The sequence below is a fragment of the Bos taurus genome, chromosome 23 (genome assembly GCF_002263795.3).
Source record: "Bos taurus isolate L1 Dominette 01449 registration number 42190680 breed Hereford chromosome 23, ARS-UCD2.0, whole genome shotgun sequence".
In the NCBI taxonomy this organism is placed as follows: Eukaryota; Metazoa; Chordata; class Mammalia; order Artiodactyla; family Bovidae; genus Bos; species Bos taurus.
This window is the reverse complement of record NC_037350.1, coordinates 43,261,184-43,277,575: the sequence shown is the minus strand read 5'-3', so window position 1 is coordinate 43,277,575 and position 16,392 is coordinate 43,261,184. Positions and strand designations below refer to the sequence as shown.

General features: G+C 44.3%; 1 protein-coding gene across 12 annotated transcripts in view; it reads left to right on the top strand.

The window, feature by feature from the left end:
• The window catches only part of PHACTR1 (phosphatase and actin regulator 1), a 528,680-nt gene extending 525,412 nt beyond the window's left edge, over window positions 1-3,268 (top strand). For 11 of the 12 annotated variants that reach the window (XM_059880401.1, XM_024983670.2, XM_024983671.2 and 8 more), the window contains one exon: window positions 202-3,268. In XM_059880401.1, coding sequence (XP_059736384.1) covers window positions 202-217 — 16 coding nt within the window. In that variant the 3' untranslated portion in view covers window positions 218-3,268. The remainder of the gene's footprint in view (window positions 1-201) is intronic. The other variant, NM_001192911.2, reaches the window with a different exon arrangement.
• Window positions 3,269-16,392: the final 13,124 nt, after the last annotated feature.

Here is a 16,392-nt window from a genome sequence, read left to right as displayed (position 1 = left end):
GATTAAACTCCAAAACCAGGGGTGCACTGGATGGGCCTCAAGTTCTCCAGGGGTCCTGTGGAGATTTATTTGCCTTTGGTTGGAGATTTAAGCCTCCCTGTGGCTGTCACAAACAAGGATGGAGGCTGGAGAGCTTGGCCTTGTCAGGTCCGACACCATGGGCAGCCGCTGGGTCCTGACTGAGTTGTTTTGTATTCCTAGGTTTCACCGACCTTAACAGTGGAATTCCTCTTGAGTGCTATGCTGTCTTCAAAACATAAATTTATAAGAACCATAAGTGCTGGTATTTATTCACTTCCCCATTATGATGTAAATCTTATGAACTGCCTTTTTTTAAAAAGAAGAAGAAAAAGAAAAGGAAACACAGGATTCTGCTTGCAAAAACGCGATGGTTACGGCTGCCGGCGCTGCCGAGGATAAGGAACCGTGCCCCGTCCTGGGCCGGGGGCACCGAAGACTTGCCCGCGCTCAAAGCGGCCCTGGGCCTCAGGCCGGCAGGTACCGCGTTCGCTGAGGCTCCCTCGAGCCTGTACCGCCAAAGTGTCTGTCCCCTGAGTCCAGAGAATACCGAGCCGGTGGATCTGTCGTGGGACGACTGTGCAGAAGCAGGCGGCCCGGGGGTGGCGCCCGACCGGAGGAGGCTGCTGAAGGAGGCCGCACCACCCACGCGGTGAACTACGGGGAGAGCCCTTCCCCGGGGAGCCTGTGGTCGCCGGGCTGGCCTCAGAGTGCGTGCGCTCCAGGTGCAGAAGGCAGGCACGAGTGCCTGTCCTGTCCCCTCGGGCCGAGCCAGCTGCCCTCCAGGAAGCTCTGGTGTCGCAGGGGAAGGCTGTCGTTAGACGAGCCCAGAGTCACGGGGGATCTTACGCATGCCAGCAGCCTCTGCTATCTGAGTGGCATCACGTGTGCGATCGTAATGCCGCTGTGGAAGGTACCCAGGCTGGGGTGACCAACCGCCTGGCTGATGTTCATTCTCTCTGCATGTACCCCAGGGCTGGGGACCGGGTGGCCGGGCCTTTAACGGCCTCTGAGTTGAGGACCAGGCCAGGATCCATTCCTGAACGGCTGGCTGCCCCCAACAGGTCCTCCACAACTACCCGAGGCCCTTCCAGGCTGGCCACGCCCGTAGGTGTCCGTGCAGAAGCCCCAGGGTCGGGGCAGGCACCAGCCCTGCCCACCAGGAGGTACCTGCTTCTCCAGGGAGCATCCCTCCTCTCCCTCTGGAGGCTGGTGAGGGTGACAGAGGTCGGATCTCTGTCCATCCTCCTCACCTGTGATCACAGGAGAAGAGTGACAGGGTGTGGCAGAGGAGGGACCCCTCCAGACCCTGACCGCTCTCCGTAGGAGGCCACCTGAGCTACTTCCTTCCCCTCCGGGCTATGGCTGTGAAGCTCCGCCTGGCCTCCTGCTGTCATCTTGGTTGTTCCACCAGCTCTCCCGGTGATGGCTCGAGCCCTACCACACAGGCCCAGGCTTTAGAAGGATTCCAGCTTGGCCTTCACCAAAAAAAAAAAAAAAAAAGAGGTAACCAGTTCCCACCCCAAGCCGCGTGGGATCACATTACCCTGGGGCTGCCCCGCCATCACCGCGGGTGAGGGCGGGCTCCTTCTCCGCTGGCCCTCATGGCTCCCCGGGGTGGTGTCACCATGCACCTGGCAGGGGAGCTCCGGCGGTGTTCCAGGCGGTGCCCACTGGCCGGTGCCAGGCTGGCACACGCTTTCCTCACAGCGCCTGGTGCCCAGCCCTGGGACGCGTCACCCCCTTCCTCTCTTCTTTGAATGTTGAATCCGGATAGTTAACCGCTGTGAGTAGAGGCGTTGTTCAGGGAAAACGTGGCCAGGATTTTAGCATGGCTGTAAACAGTGTCTTCCCAAAAGACTTAACTGACGTTTGAATGTGCAGATGATGTGGTGAAGGATACGGGGCTCTTCCGTGTAACCCCTCTACATGGGCACGTTTTCCTGGAGGTGCCCACCTTGGCCAGGGTCTGAGCCTGGGCTTCTAGTGTTATGATGGTCAGCCTTCTCCTGGCCCAAGAGCGAGTCCTAAGGGACCTCATTCCCCTGCCTGGACGCCTCCCACACAGGCCAGGGGCTTCTCTGCTGGCCTGGGTTCCGGGCCTTTCAGTGTCTTGGGAACATGATGCCTCAGTCCAGTTCCCTGCAGCCCGCCTGCCAGGGGTTCCGGGTTCCCACCCCAAGTGCCCCATTGTTGCAGCCACTTTGCATGTGAAAGAAACTGAACGCAGTTTCTGCTGCTCCTGCAGAGTAGCTTTTTCCGGAAGTAACTCCCTACAAATTGAAGGGTGCCCCTCCCGTGTCACTGCCCCAAGCTGGGCTCTCCCGAGCCCATTGGAAGTGGCTCAGCAACCTCTGTAGGTCACAGGAAGGACCTTCTGCTGTCTTTCCTTTCTTGAAATCTTGAGGTGTTTACAGAAATCTATCCAAATTTCCTTTTTGCCACATTGTTAAAACAACTGAAAAAAAATGTGTTTCTTTCCAAAATGACAATTTGATATGGCGGTGGGGGGTGAGGTGGGAAAAAGGTAGGCTGGCTGGTTTACAGTGCGCCTTTTTTTCTGAAAAAGCTAGTTTGAGCTTTTTGTCATTTGCATTAGCACAAGAACAACCTGAGATTTCTCAAATCAAAACGTTTCCCTCTGATCAATCAAACACTGCCCGAGGTCCCCACCCTATCCAGGACTGAGGAGACTGCCATGGGCCTACCTGCTCCTTGGAAATCGCTGACCTATTCCTCCCCAAAGGCCCTCAAAGCTCTGTAAAACTTTAGCCTTTATGTCAGATTAGAGAAACCAAACGATGTGACGGTGGATGTGATGAAAATCTCTGAGCTTATTTTTCTCCTGCCTATGAACGTGTATTTATACTTGCCGAATGAAAACCGTGCTGTGTGCTTCGGTGAATGGAACTTCAGGCTCCCCCCGTGCACAGTCAGTGGGCGAAGGTCACCTTAGACGACTTTTCCTCCCATTTGTCTGTTGATCCCCCACATGGTTCTTTCCTCTGGTTGCTTCCTGGGTGTCTGTACATAGTTTGTCTTTTACCGGAGCGCGCTCCCGTGTTCTGCTTTAACAGACGACGGCTGTATGAGGAAGACAATGTAAATAGGATACAAATTAAACTGGAGCTCTATGGCCTAGGTTTTGTACAGACAGAAACTGCATGGTATTTAAATTATTGTTTGTCTCTGATGATGTATGCAGTTTCTTTAAAAACAAACCAAAAAAAAAAAGTCTTAAAAAAAAACATTTCCTTGACTCCTGTGTGTTTTTACTGACAACCAGCAGGAACCACCGAAAATTTATTAGATTGGTTGGGGGGAGTGGTAGGTCAGCTCATCAGCAAAAGAACAAGAGTTATGAAAACACAGAACCACCTCATGTAGCTAGTACTGCTGGGGAAGGGAAGGAATGCTGCACATACATGATGAACTTTCTAGGTAAGTTCTAGCACACAAAAGTTTTTTTTTTTTTTTTCTTCTAAACATCTTTTAAAGAATATCTAAATGTATTTCCAGTTTTCTGTCCTTTAGTAATCTGGGAATGATAAATTACTGTCCCCATCTGGGGCAAAAGCCCCAGATGACTTTGCTCTTGAGAGTATATACATCTGTCTCCTTTCTTGAGCAACCTGAGTGTTTATCCTGTAAAAAAAGCCAAGACCTTTTATCGCTTAACCTTTTGGTCCCAGTGTGTCTTTCTGGAGGCTTTAGGGGAAGCACAAAGGGCTGCAGGGCTTGCCGGCTGCGTTTTAGGTGGTGACACTACCCAAGATGCCCTTGGTCTGCTAACAAAGGAAGATGGTTTGGGGAAGACGGCCTGGCATGGTGCCGTCCCCCCGTGCCACTGCCAGGGATCACTGGGGCGTCCTTTCCTAGTGCAGATGCTGATGCCGCTGGCCTAGGCATCACACTTCTGAGCAACTTCAAGGGCTTAGGCGATCCATCCAGAGGGAGCCGGCTTCCCTTTGCCTGGGAGCCTCCATCCTCAGTGGGCCAGGGGAACAGGTACACTGCTCGTTTCTTTGCTGAGCAGCAGCGGCAAGGCCCTGCTGGAGCTCAGCGGGATCATGGCAGGGGTCTGGACAAGCCCTCACCTGTGTGGGAAGAGGAACGCCAAGGCCCTGGCAGACAGCGGTGCTGAGTGGTCTACAGAAAGGACTGCAGGCCAAGAGCTTCTCTGTCATTCTGTGGTCTTCCTCACTCCAGAATTCTCTGACCTTAACAAGTCAGAACTTGGTGGTAGTTACCTAGGGGAGCAAAAGGACTAGAGTAAGAAAAGCTCCAACAGGCTTTGGCCTGTAGGACAGAAGGAAGAGGGCCCTTTACGAAGTAAAGAAGGTCGTGACTACACATTCTCAATAGGTAGAGGGCCTGCTGTGTCCACCCTCTGGTCATCATAGGACAGAAATTATGGCCCCACCATTACCTCTAACTGGACAGTTTTGGCCGAGTCAATTTCTCTGGGCCTCAATATCCTCATGTGGAAAGTGGGGACACTGAACTCTACGGGTCCTGTAGTGTCCTCAAGGACATCAGCTAAGATTCGGGTTACCTGAATTTTTACAGCGCTTAGTCCTTAGGGGGAACCAGTGAGCTCTGCGTAAGTCCTGCTGGGGAAGGCTCTTGGGGAACAGCTTGGACACCACACCTGCCATGCCTCCCTGCCTGGAGCTGGGCTCCTGGGGGGCTGCTTGGCACTGGGACCTGCACGCTCAGGTGTCTTTGTGGGGACTTGTCCTAAAGCTGCTCTCAACCATATTACACTGTCCCGCTTCCCGCTTCCTCTGGGCCAAGGACCCTGGAGGGGCCTTGGAGCTTTGAGCTGTGATGCTTAAGATACAGTCTGTTGTCCCCTACAGCACCCCAAGTTTAAGGGCACCTCAGTGATGCAGGCACTTACCCCTGATTATTCACCCAAGGACAAGTTTGACACCCGGAATGCTCCCTGGCTGGCTCCCCAGGCCTCAGTGCTATCCCAGCCTCAGATGACTCCATATCTACAGGTAAAACCCAGATCCCCCTGAGCTCCTGACCCAGGTGTCCAGGTGTCACAGAGCAGCAGTGTGGGTCAGACTGAGGCCCTGGGAGAAACCCTGGCTCTTCAGCGCTTACCAGCCGAGCAACTTCAGACAAGTTACTTAATCTCACTGTGCCTCAGCTTTCTCATCTCTAAAATGGGAATGATGGCACCTATTTTATAAGCCTGATAGGATTAAATAACATGTGTAAAGTGCTCAGCATAGTGTCTGACATAAGAGTTAGGCCTTACTAAACGTTAGCTCTTGAGGACTTCGCCAAATGGTGGAATAGGAAGACCCTGACCACCTCCCATGGGCACACCAAAAATTGCAGCTCTTTACAGAGCCACTATTGGTGAGACAGACTGGAATCTAAAGGAAAAGATCTTCTACAACTAAAATATAAAGAAAGAAGCACAAGATGGTTAGGAGGGACAGAGTCTGGTTTAGTCAAGACCCATACCCCCAGAGGGTCTTCCCAGGTGGCTCAGTGGCAAAGAATCCACCTGCCAAGCAGTTAATGTGGGTTCAATCCCTGGGTTGGGAAGATCCTCTGGAGAAGGAAATAGCAACCCACACGAGTATTCTTACCTGGGAAATCCCACGGACAGAGGAGCCTGGTGGGATTCTAAAAAGGTGATTGATTCTGATATAGAAAGTGAAAATGGAATAGTGTGGGAGACTTTCCAGGTGTAACTGTCAGATGTAACAACCCACAAAACGTCACTGAGACGACAGAATTTGAGGCCGGCCAAGATAAAAATCACTGGCCACAGCCATTAGTTTCTGCAAAAACCCCCCCAGTCAGTAATAAGCTAACATTTGTATGACAGAAGGAAGGGGGTGGGGTGGGCAGAGAACATATTTGAAGACATAATAACTAAAAACTTCCTTAACCTGGAAGGAAACAGGCCTCTTACCTTCGAAAAGCACAGAGTTCCAAACAGAACCAAACCAAAGAGGATCATATGAAGATATATTGTAATTAAAACAGCAAAAATTAGAGAATATAAAAGGAGAGGAATAAAACAGGTTATGTACAAGGGAATTCCCATGTGGCTATTGGCTAAATTTTTAGCAAAAACTCTGCATGCCAGAAGAGAAGTGGCATAATATTTTTTAAGTGATGAAAGGGAAAAAAATCTATAACTAAGAATACTCTACCCAGCAAGGCTTTTATTCAGATTTGATGGAGAGATCAAAAGTTACACAGAAAAGCAAAAGATAAGAGTTCAGCACCACCCTACCAATCTTATATGAAATCTTAAAGGACTTCTCTAAGCAAAAAAGAAAAAGCCACACCTAAAAACATGAAAATTAAGAAAGGAAAAACTCATTGGTAAAGGCAGTGACTTATAGTAAAGTCAGTGAATCAACCACATATAAAACTAGCAGGAAGATTAAAAGAAGTGTTAGGGTTAGGAGTAAAATCATCTATATTTGCAATAAGTCGTTAAGGGGACACAAAAGTTGTAAAATATGATGCAAAAAACAGCAAATGTGGGAGAGGGGAGTAAAACCGCTGGGTTGTTAAAATGTATTTGAAATTAAGAGATCAGCAACTTAATTATATATAGATTGCTATATGTAAACCACATGGTAACCAAAAACCAAAACTCTATAACAGATACACACAGAAGAGAAAGGAATCCAAACATAACTCTAATCATCAAATCACAAGGGAAAAGAAGGAACAAAGAAAGAACTACGAAAATGCCTCAAAATGATTAAAAGAATAGCAATAAATACAATACATACCCACCCAAAGTTAGTAGAAGGAAAGAAATCATAAAAATCAGAGCAGAAAGAAATGAAATAGAAAAAAAATAGCAAAAACCAATGAAACTAAAAGCTGATTCTTTGAGATTAAACTGATAAACTTTTAGCCAGACTCACCAACAAAAAAAAAAGCCTACAAATCAATAAAAGTGAAAAAAAATCACAACTGACAACACAGAAATACAAAGGGTCATAAGAGACTACTGCAAAAGCAGCTGCATGCCACATACAGCGGACAACCTGGAGGGAATGGACAAGTTCTTAGACTGAACTAAGAAGAAATTATAAACAGACCAATCAGAAGTAATGAAATTCAAACTGCAATTAAAAATCTTCCAACAAACAAATGTCCAGGACCAGACGGCTTCACAGGCAAATTCTACCAAACATTTAGAGAACAGCTAACACCTGACCTTCTGAAACACTTCCAAAAAACTGCAGAGGAAGGAACATTCCCAAGCTCATTTTACAAGGCCACGATCACTGTAATACCAAAACCAGACAAAGATACCACACAGAAAATTACAGACCAATATCACTGAAGAACATAGACAAGAACGTGCTCAGCAAAATACTAGCCAACCGAATCCAGCAACATATTAAAGTGATCATACAACATGATCAAGTGGGATTTATCCCAAGGATGCAAGGATTCTTCAATATATGCAAATCAATGTGATACACCATGTTAACAAGTTAAAGAATAAAAACCATATGATCATCTCAATAGATGCAGAAAAAGCTATTAACAAGATTCAAAGCCCATTTATGATTTAAAAAAAAACCTCAGAAAATGGGCATAGAAGGAACCTAGCTCAACATAATAAAGGCCATCTATGACGAACCCACAGCAAACATCATTCTCAATGGTGAAAAACTGAAAGCATTTCCTCTAAAGAATAAGATAAGGATGTCTACTCTCGCCACTATTACTCAACGTAGTTTTGGAAGTTCTAGCCACAGCAGCCAGAGAAGAAAAAGAAAAGGAGTACAAATCAGAAAAGAAGTAAACTGTCACTGTTTGCAGATGACATACTGTGCACAGAAAGTCCTAAAGATGCCACCAGAAGACTACTAGAGGTAATCGATGAATTTGGTAAAGTTGCAGGATACAAAATTCACACACAGAAACCTCATGCATTTCTACACACTAACAACAAAAGATGAGAGAGAGAAATTAAGGAAACAATCCCATTTACCACTGCAACAAAAACAATACCTTGGAATAAACCTACCTACGGAGGCAAAAGACCTGTACTCAGAAAACCATAGAACACTGATAAGTAAAAGATGACACAAATGGATGGAGAAATATTCCGTGTTCTTGGATTGGAAGAATCAATATTGGGGAAATGAATATACTACCCAAGGTAATCTACAGATTCAATGCCGCTAAGTCACTTCAGTCGTGTCCAACTCTGTGCGACCCCACAGACGGCAGCCCACCAGGCTCCCCGTCCCTGGGATTCTCCAGGCAAGAACAGTGGAGTGGGCTGCCATTTCCTTCTCCAATGCATGGAAGTGAAAAGTGAAAGTGACGTTGCTCAGTCGTGTCCGACTCTTAGCACCCCCATGGACTGCAGCCCACCAGGCTCCTCCACCCATGGGATTTTCCAGGCAAGAGTACTGGAGTGGGGTGCCATTGTCTTCTCCACAGATTCAATGCAATTCCTATCAAATTACAAATGACAGTCTTCACAGAATTAGAACAAAAATGTTTACAATTTGCACAGAAACACAAAAGACCCTGAATAGCTACAGTAATCTGGAGTAATCAGGCACCCCCAACTTCAAACTACACTACAAAGGTAGAGTAATCACGACAGTATGGTACTGGCACAAAAACAGTACCACCATATGACCCCGCAATCCCACTTCTGGGCACATACCCTGAGAAACCGTAATTCAAAAGGACACATGGACCCCAATTCTCCCTGCCGCACTGTTTACAGTAGCCAGGACACGGAAACAACCTGAATGTCCAACCACAGGGGAATGGATCAAGAAGATGTGGCACAGACGCACAATGGAATATTACTCAGCCACTAAGAGAAATGAAATGGTCATTTGTAGAGATGTGGATGGAACCAGAGCCTGTCACACAGTGAGGTAAGTCAAAGAGAATAACAAATATTGCACATGAATGCATATATGTGGAATCTAGTAAAGCTGTACAGATGAGCCTATTTCCAAGGCAGGAATACCGACGCAGACACAGAGAACAACGTGGACAGGAGGGGAAAGGGAGAGTGGGAGGAACTGGGAGATTAGGATTGACAATATATACACTACCACGTGTCAGTGGAAGCCGCTATAAAGGAGAGGACGTTCAGCTCGGTGTTCTGTGATGAGCTGCATGGGTGGGATGGGGTGAGGGGTGGGAGGGAGGTCCAAGAAGGAGGGGATGCATGTATACATATAGTGATTCACTTCATTGTACAGCAGAAACTAAAATATTGTAAAGCAATTATATTCCAATAAAAATTTTTTAGAAGAAAATAAGGAAACACTGACCTTAAATGACACATTAAAACAGGTAAGACTTTATAGATGCCATCCAAAGGCAGCAGAATCCACATTCTTTTAAAATGCACATGGACCATTTTCCAGGATAGATGACATGCTTGGCCACAAAATAAGTTTCAATAAATTTAAGAAAAATGAAATTCATATCAAGCATTTTTTCTGACCGTAATGTTATGAAATAAATCAACTACAAGAAAAAAATGCAAAAAAAACACAAATATGTGGAGTCTAAAACAATATTCTACTAAACAGTGGATCACTGAAAAAAATCAAATAAAATTACCAAGACAAATCACAACATAAATATAGCAATCCAGAATCTATGGGATACAGCAAAAGCAGTTATAAGAGGGAAGTTTATAGTGATACACCTCTACCTCAAGAAAGAAAAATCTCAAACAACCTAGCCTTACACAAAAGGAACCAGAAAAAGAACAAAGAAAACCCAAAGCTAGTAGAAGGGAAAAAAAATCAAAGATCAGAGCAGAAATCAATAGCGACTACAACAGACAAGACCAATGAAACTAGCAGCTGGTTCTTTGAAAGATAAAATGGCTAAACCTTTAGCCAAACTTTACAATTGGAAATGAAAAAGGAGCAGTTACAACCTATATGACAAAAATGCAAATACTCCTAAGAGATTACTACAAACAACTACATGACAATAAAATAACTAGAAGAAATGGACAAATCCCTAGAAATATGCACTCTAATAATGAACAAGAAATAGAAAATATGAACAGAACAATTATTAGAAATAAAATTGAGTAATAAACTCCAAGTAAACAAAAGTCCAGGACCAGATAACTCTACAAATATCTAGAGAAAAATTAACACCTATCCTTCTCAAATTTTCCAAAATATTGCAGAGGAAAGAATGCTTCTGAACTTTCTATTAGGCCAGCATCATCCCAATATGAAAGCCAGAAATATCACACACAAAAAAGAAAAGTACAGGCCAATAACACTGATGAACACAGATGCAAAAAATCCTCAACAAAATATTAGCAAACTGAATTCAGTAACACATTAAAAGGATCATACATCATGATCAAGTGGGATTTGCAAGAATCCCAAGAATGCAGGAATGGTTCAACATCCTAAAATCAATTAGAAAACTCAATAAAAATCACATCATCACCTCAATAGATGATCCTATAATCAACCAGGAAACTGTTCATTCTAAAATCAAGAAACTGAATAAAAATCATATGATCTCAATAGATGCATAAAATTCACCATTTACTTCTGCATCATTCACTTATTATTAAAAACTCTCAAAGTGTGCATAAAGGGAACATGGCTAGGGGCTAAGTCGCTTCAGTCGTGTCCGACTCTGTGTGACCCCACAGACGGCAGCCCACCAGGCTCCCCCGCCCCTGGGATTCTCCAGGCAAGAACACTGGAGTGGGTTGCCATTTCCTTCTCCAATGCAAGAAAGTGAAAAGTGAAAGGGAAGTCGCTCAGTCGTGTCCAACTCTTTGCGACGCCATGGACTGCAGCCTACCAGGCTCCTCCATCCATGGGATTTTCCAGGCAAGAGTACTGGAGTGGGGTGCCATCGCCTTCTCCGTCAACATAATAAAGGATATACATGACAAATCCACAGCTGACATCATACTCAACAGTCCAAAGCTGAAAGCATTTCCTCTAAGGTCAGGAACAAGACAAGAATGCCCACTCTGACTATTTTTATTCAACATAGTATTGAAAGTCCTACCCAAGCAATCAGACAATAAAGATTAAAGAAATCCAAATTGGAAAGGAAGCAGTAAACTTTTACAGATGATAGGACACTATACCTAGAAAATCCTAAAGATGCCACCAAAAAAAAAAAATGACTACAACTCATCAATGAATTCAATAAAGCTACAGGGTACAATATACAGAAATCTTCTGAATTTATATACATTAACAACAAACTATCAAAGAGAAATTGAGACAACAATCCGATCTACCATTGCATCAAAAGGAATAAAATACCTAGTAACAAACCGATCTAAGGAAGTAAAACACATGTACTTGGAAAATCATAAAACACTGAAAAAAGAAACTGAAGACACAAACAGATGGAAAGATTATACTGTGTTCATGGACCGCAAGTACATTGTTAAAATAATCAAAGTACCCAAGGTAATCTACAGATCAAATACAATCATTATCAAAATACCAAAGACAGTTTTCACAGAACTGGAAAAAAATCTGAAATTTGAATGGAAATATTAAAGAGCCTGAATAATCCAAGAAACCTTGAGAAAGAACAACAGAGCTCGAGGTACCACACTCCCTGATCTCAGGATATACTACGAAGCTACAGGAATCCAAACGGCATGGGACTGACGCAAAAACAGACACAGAAAAGAGAGCCCAGAAATAAACCCATGCGTTATGGTCAATCTCTGACAAAAGAGGCAAGAATATGCAGCAGGGAAAAGACAGTCCTTTCAGTAAACGGTGCTGGGAAAACAGGATGGCCGCATGTAAAAGAATGAAATGAAAACATTTGCTCACACTACCTCCAAAGATAAACTCAAAATCGATTAAAAAACCTAAATGTAAGACCAGAAACTGTAAAACTAGAAGAAAGCATAGGCACAACACTCTTTAATATAAAATGGGCATTATTTTTTGGATCTATCTCCTAAGGCAAAGGAAACAAAAGCAAACAGAAAGCACTGGGACCCAATTAAGCTTAAAAGCTTTCACACAACAAAGGAAACCGCTGACAAAGCAAAAGGCAACCTAAGCAAGGAGTGGGAGAGGGTATTTGCAAACGATATGACTAGTACAGGGTTAATATCCAAAATATGTACACAGTCCATACAGCTCAGTATCAATGAAACCACCCGATTAAAAGATGAGCAAACAAGCTAAATAGGCATTTTTCTAAATAAGACATACAAATGCCCAACAGGCACAAGAAAAGATGCTCAGCATTGCTAATCCTCAGAGAAATGCAAATAAAAAACACAATGAAATATCCCCTCACACATGTCAGAATGGCTATCATCAAAAAGGCCACAAATAACAAATGTTGGCAAGCATGTAGAGGAAAGGGAACCCTAGTCCATGGTTGGTGGAAATTTAAATTGGTGTATCGACTCCAGTGTTCTTGCCTGGAGAATCCCAGGGACAGGGGAGCCTGGTGGGCTGCCGTCTATGGGGTCGCACAGAGTCGGACACAACTGAAGCAACTTAGCAGCAGCAGCAGTCACTGTGGAAAAATGCCATAACTTTGTGTTGTGGTGTGGAGGTTCTTCAAAAAATTAAAAATGTAACTACCATATGATACAGCAATTCCACTCCCAGGTAGGGAATTATATGAAATAACTGAAATTATTATATGATTGAAATGGAATTATTCTATGATTGAAATGGAATAATTGATATCGTATAAAATTGAAATTATCATATATGAAATTATATGAAATAATTATTTGAAGAAAATGAAAATGCTAATTTGAAAAGATCCATGTACCCCAATCAATGTTCACAGCAGCATCATTAACAATAGCAAAGATATGGAAGCGATGTAAATATCCATCAATAGATGAATGGGTAAAGATGATATGTAAATATGTATGTATATGTATGTTATACATACATGTGTGTATATTTATACACATGTATATTTATATTATATATGTATACATATATAATAGACTACTGCTGCTGCTGCTAAGTCGCTTCAGTCGTGTCTGACTCTGTGCGACCCCATAGATGGCAGCCCACCAGGCTCCCCCATCCCTGGGATTCTCCAGGCAAGAACACTGGAGTGGGTTGCCATTTCCTTCTCCAATGCATGAAAGTGAAAAGCGAAAGTGAAGTCGCTCAGTCATGTCCAACCCTTAGCGACCCCATGGACTGCAGCCCACCCGGCTCCTCAGTCTATTACTTAGCCATAAAAAAAGAGTGAAGTTTTGCCATTTGTAACAACATGGATGGATGGACCCAAAAGGTAACATGAAATAAGAGACAAATATATGTTATGACTTAATGTAAAATCTTAAATATATATATATATATAAAACAAAACACAAACAGGCTCAGAAGCAGAGAACAGGCTAACGGAAGTGAGTTAGCACACTAGGTGGGCTGCCATCTCTGGGATCACAGAGAGTCGGACACGACTAAAGTGAAGTAGCAGCAGCAGTTACCAGTGGGGAGAGGGAAGAGGAGCGACTGGGAGGTTGCGAGGTACCAAAAGTTAATTAATCTTCAAAGACATGAGTCTCTTGACTATAAAAAGAAAAAGTCTTTAGATTTTAAATTTCAAACGATTTTATATTTAGCAACTGTGGTTTATGACTTCCTTACAAAATAATGTAAAATTTCTAACACTAAGCAAACCTACCAAAAAACAATTATCTGTAGTTTCCCATTAGATTTTAATCGAAGGATAATTGCTTTACAGAATTTTGTGGTTTTCTGTCATACATCAACAAGAATCAGCCACAGGTACACCCATGTCCCCTCCTTCCCATCTCCCTCCCCACCCCACCTGTCACAGAGCCCCTGTTTGAGTTCCCTGAGTCATACAGCAAATTCCCATTGCTTACCTGTTTCACACATGGTATTGTAAATTTCTATATTACTCTCTCCATACATCTCCCCTTCTCCCTCCTCTCCTCCCACCTTGTCCATAGGTCTGCTCTCTATGTCTGTTTCTCCATTGCTGCCCTGAAAATAAATTCATCAGTGCCATCTCTCAGATTTCCATATATATGTCTCAGTATACGATATTTCGGAGAAGGCAATGGCACCCCACTCCAGTATTCTTGCCTGGAAAATCCCACGGATGGAGGAGCCTGGTAGGCTGCAGTCCATGGGGTCGCTCAGAGTTGGACACGACTGAGCAACTTCACTTTCACTTTTCACTTTCATGCACTGGAGAAGGAAATGGCAACCCACTCCAGTGTTCTTGCCTGGAGAATCCCAGGGACAGCGGAGCCTGGTGGGCTGCCGTCTATGGGGTCGCACAGAGTCGGACACAACTGAAGCGACTTAGCAGCATACGGTATTTATATTTCTCTTTCTGACTTACTTCACTCTTTATAATGGGCTCTAGTTTCGTCCACCTCATTAGAACAGATTCAAATGTGTTCCTTTTTATGGCTGACTAGTATTCCATCATATATATGTACCACAGCTTCTTTATATGTTCATCTGCTGATGGACGTCTAGGTTGCTTCCATGTCCTGGCTATTGTAAATACTGCTGCAGTGAACACTGGGGTACATGTGTCCTTTTCAGGTTTGATTTCCTCGGGGTATACGCCTAGGAGTGGGAATGCTGGGTCATATGGTGGTTCTATTCCTAGCTTTTTAAGCAATCTCCATACCGTCTTCCATAGTGGCTGTATCAGTTTATATTCCCACCAGCAATGCAAGAGTGTTCCCTTTTCTCCACACCCTCTCCAGCATTGTTTGTAGACTTTTTGATGATGGCTGTTCTTACTGGAGAAGGCAATGGCACCCCACTCCAGTACTCTTGCCTGGAAAATCCCATGGATGGAGGAGCCTGGTAGGCTGCAGTCCATGGGGTTGCTAAGAGTTGGACACGACTGAGCGACTTCACTTTCACTGTTCATTTTCATGCATTGGAGAAGGAAATGGCAACCCACTCCAGTGTTCTTGCCTGGAGAATCCCAGGGACAGAGGGGCCCGGTAGGAGGCTGTCTGTGGGGTTGCACAGAGTTGCACACGACTGAAGCGACTTAGCAGCAGCAGCAGCAGCAGCAGCATTCTTTCTGGTGTGAGGTGGTATCTCATTGTAGTTTTGCTTTGCATTTCTCTGATAACAAGTGATGTTGAGTATCTTTTCATGTGCTTGTTAGCCATCTGTATGTCTTCCCTAGAGAAATGTCTCTTCAGGTCCCTTTCCCACTTTTTGATTGGGTTGTTTATTTTTCTGGTATGGAGTTGTATAAGCTGCTTGTATGATTTGGAAATTAATCCTTTGTCAGCTGTTTCCCTCGCTATTATTTTATCCCATTCTGAGGGCTGTCTTTTCACCTTGTTTGTAGTTTCCTTTGCTGTGCAAAAGCTTTTAATTAGGTCCCACTTGTTTATTTTTGTTTTTATTTCCATTACTCTAGGAGGTGGGTCATAGAAGATCTTGCTTTATGTCGTTGAGTGTTCTGCCTGTGTTCTCTTCTAAGAGTTTAATAGTTTCTGGTCTTACATTTAGGTCTTTAATCCATTTTGAGTTTATCTTTTCGTATGGCATTATGAATGATCTAATTTCATTCCTTTGCACGTAGCTGTCTGGTTTTCCCAGCCCACTTATTGAAGAGGTGTCTCTGCCCTGGTGTATATTCTTGCCTCCTTTGTCAAAAATAAGGTCCCACAGGTGCATGGGTTTATCTCTGGGTTCTCTGTCCTGTTCCATTGGTCTGTATGTGTTTCCAAGACCACATTGTCTTCATGGCTGTAGCTTTGTAGTATAGTCTGAAGTCAGGGGGGTTGACTGTCTACCAAGTTCTACCATCTCTGTTTTTCAAAACTATTAATTCCAACGTGCTTACACTTACATTCTACTTTTCCAGTGAGCCTTCTTATGTGAACAGTTTCTTAATTTTTTCATCTTATATAATCTTCCAATGAATTGATTCTCCATAAAAAAACTTCAAGGGGCTTCCCAGGGGACACCAGTGGTAAAGAAACTGGTAGACGTGTCTGCCAAGGCAGGTAGATGTAAAAGGCCCAGGTTCGATTTCTGGATCAGGAGGGCCCCCCGGAAGAGGGCAGAGCAACCTACTCCAGTATACTCACCTGGAGAATGCCGTGGACAGAGGGGCCTGGCAGGCTATAGTCCATAGGGCTGCCCAGAGTCAGACAGGACTGAAGCAACTTGGCACAGAGCACCAAAAAACTTTAAATGCTAGCTCTAGTGCTTGACATGGGGCTTCCCTTGTGGCTCAGCTGGTAAAGAATCCACCTGCAAGTTGGGAAGATCCCCTGGAGAAGGGAAAGGCTACCCCACTCCAGTATTCTGGCCTGGAGAATTCCATGGACTGTATACTCCATGGAGTCGCAGAGAGTTGGAC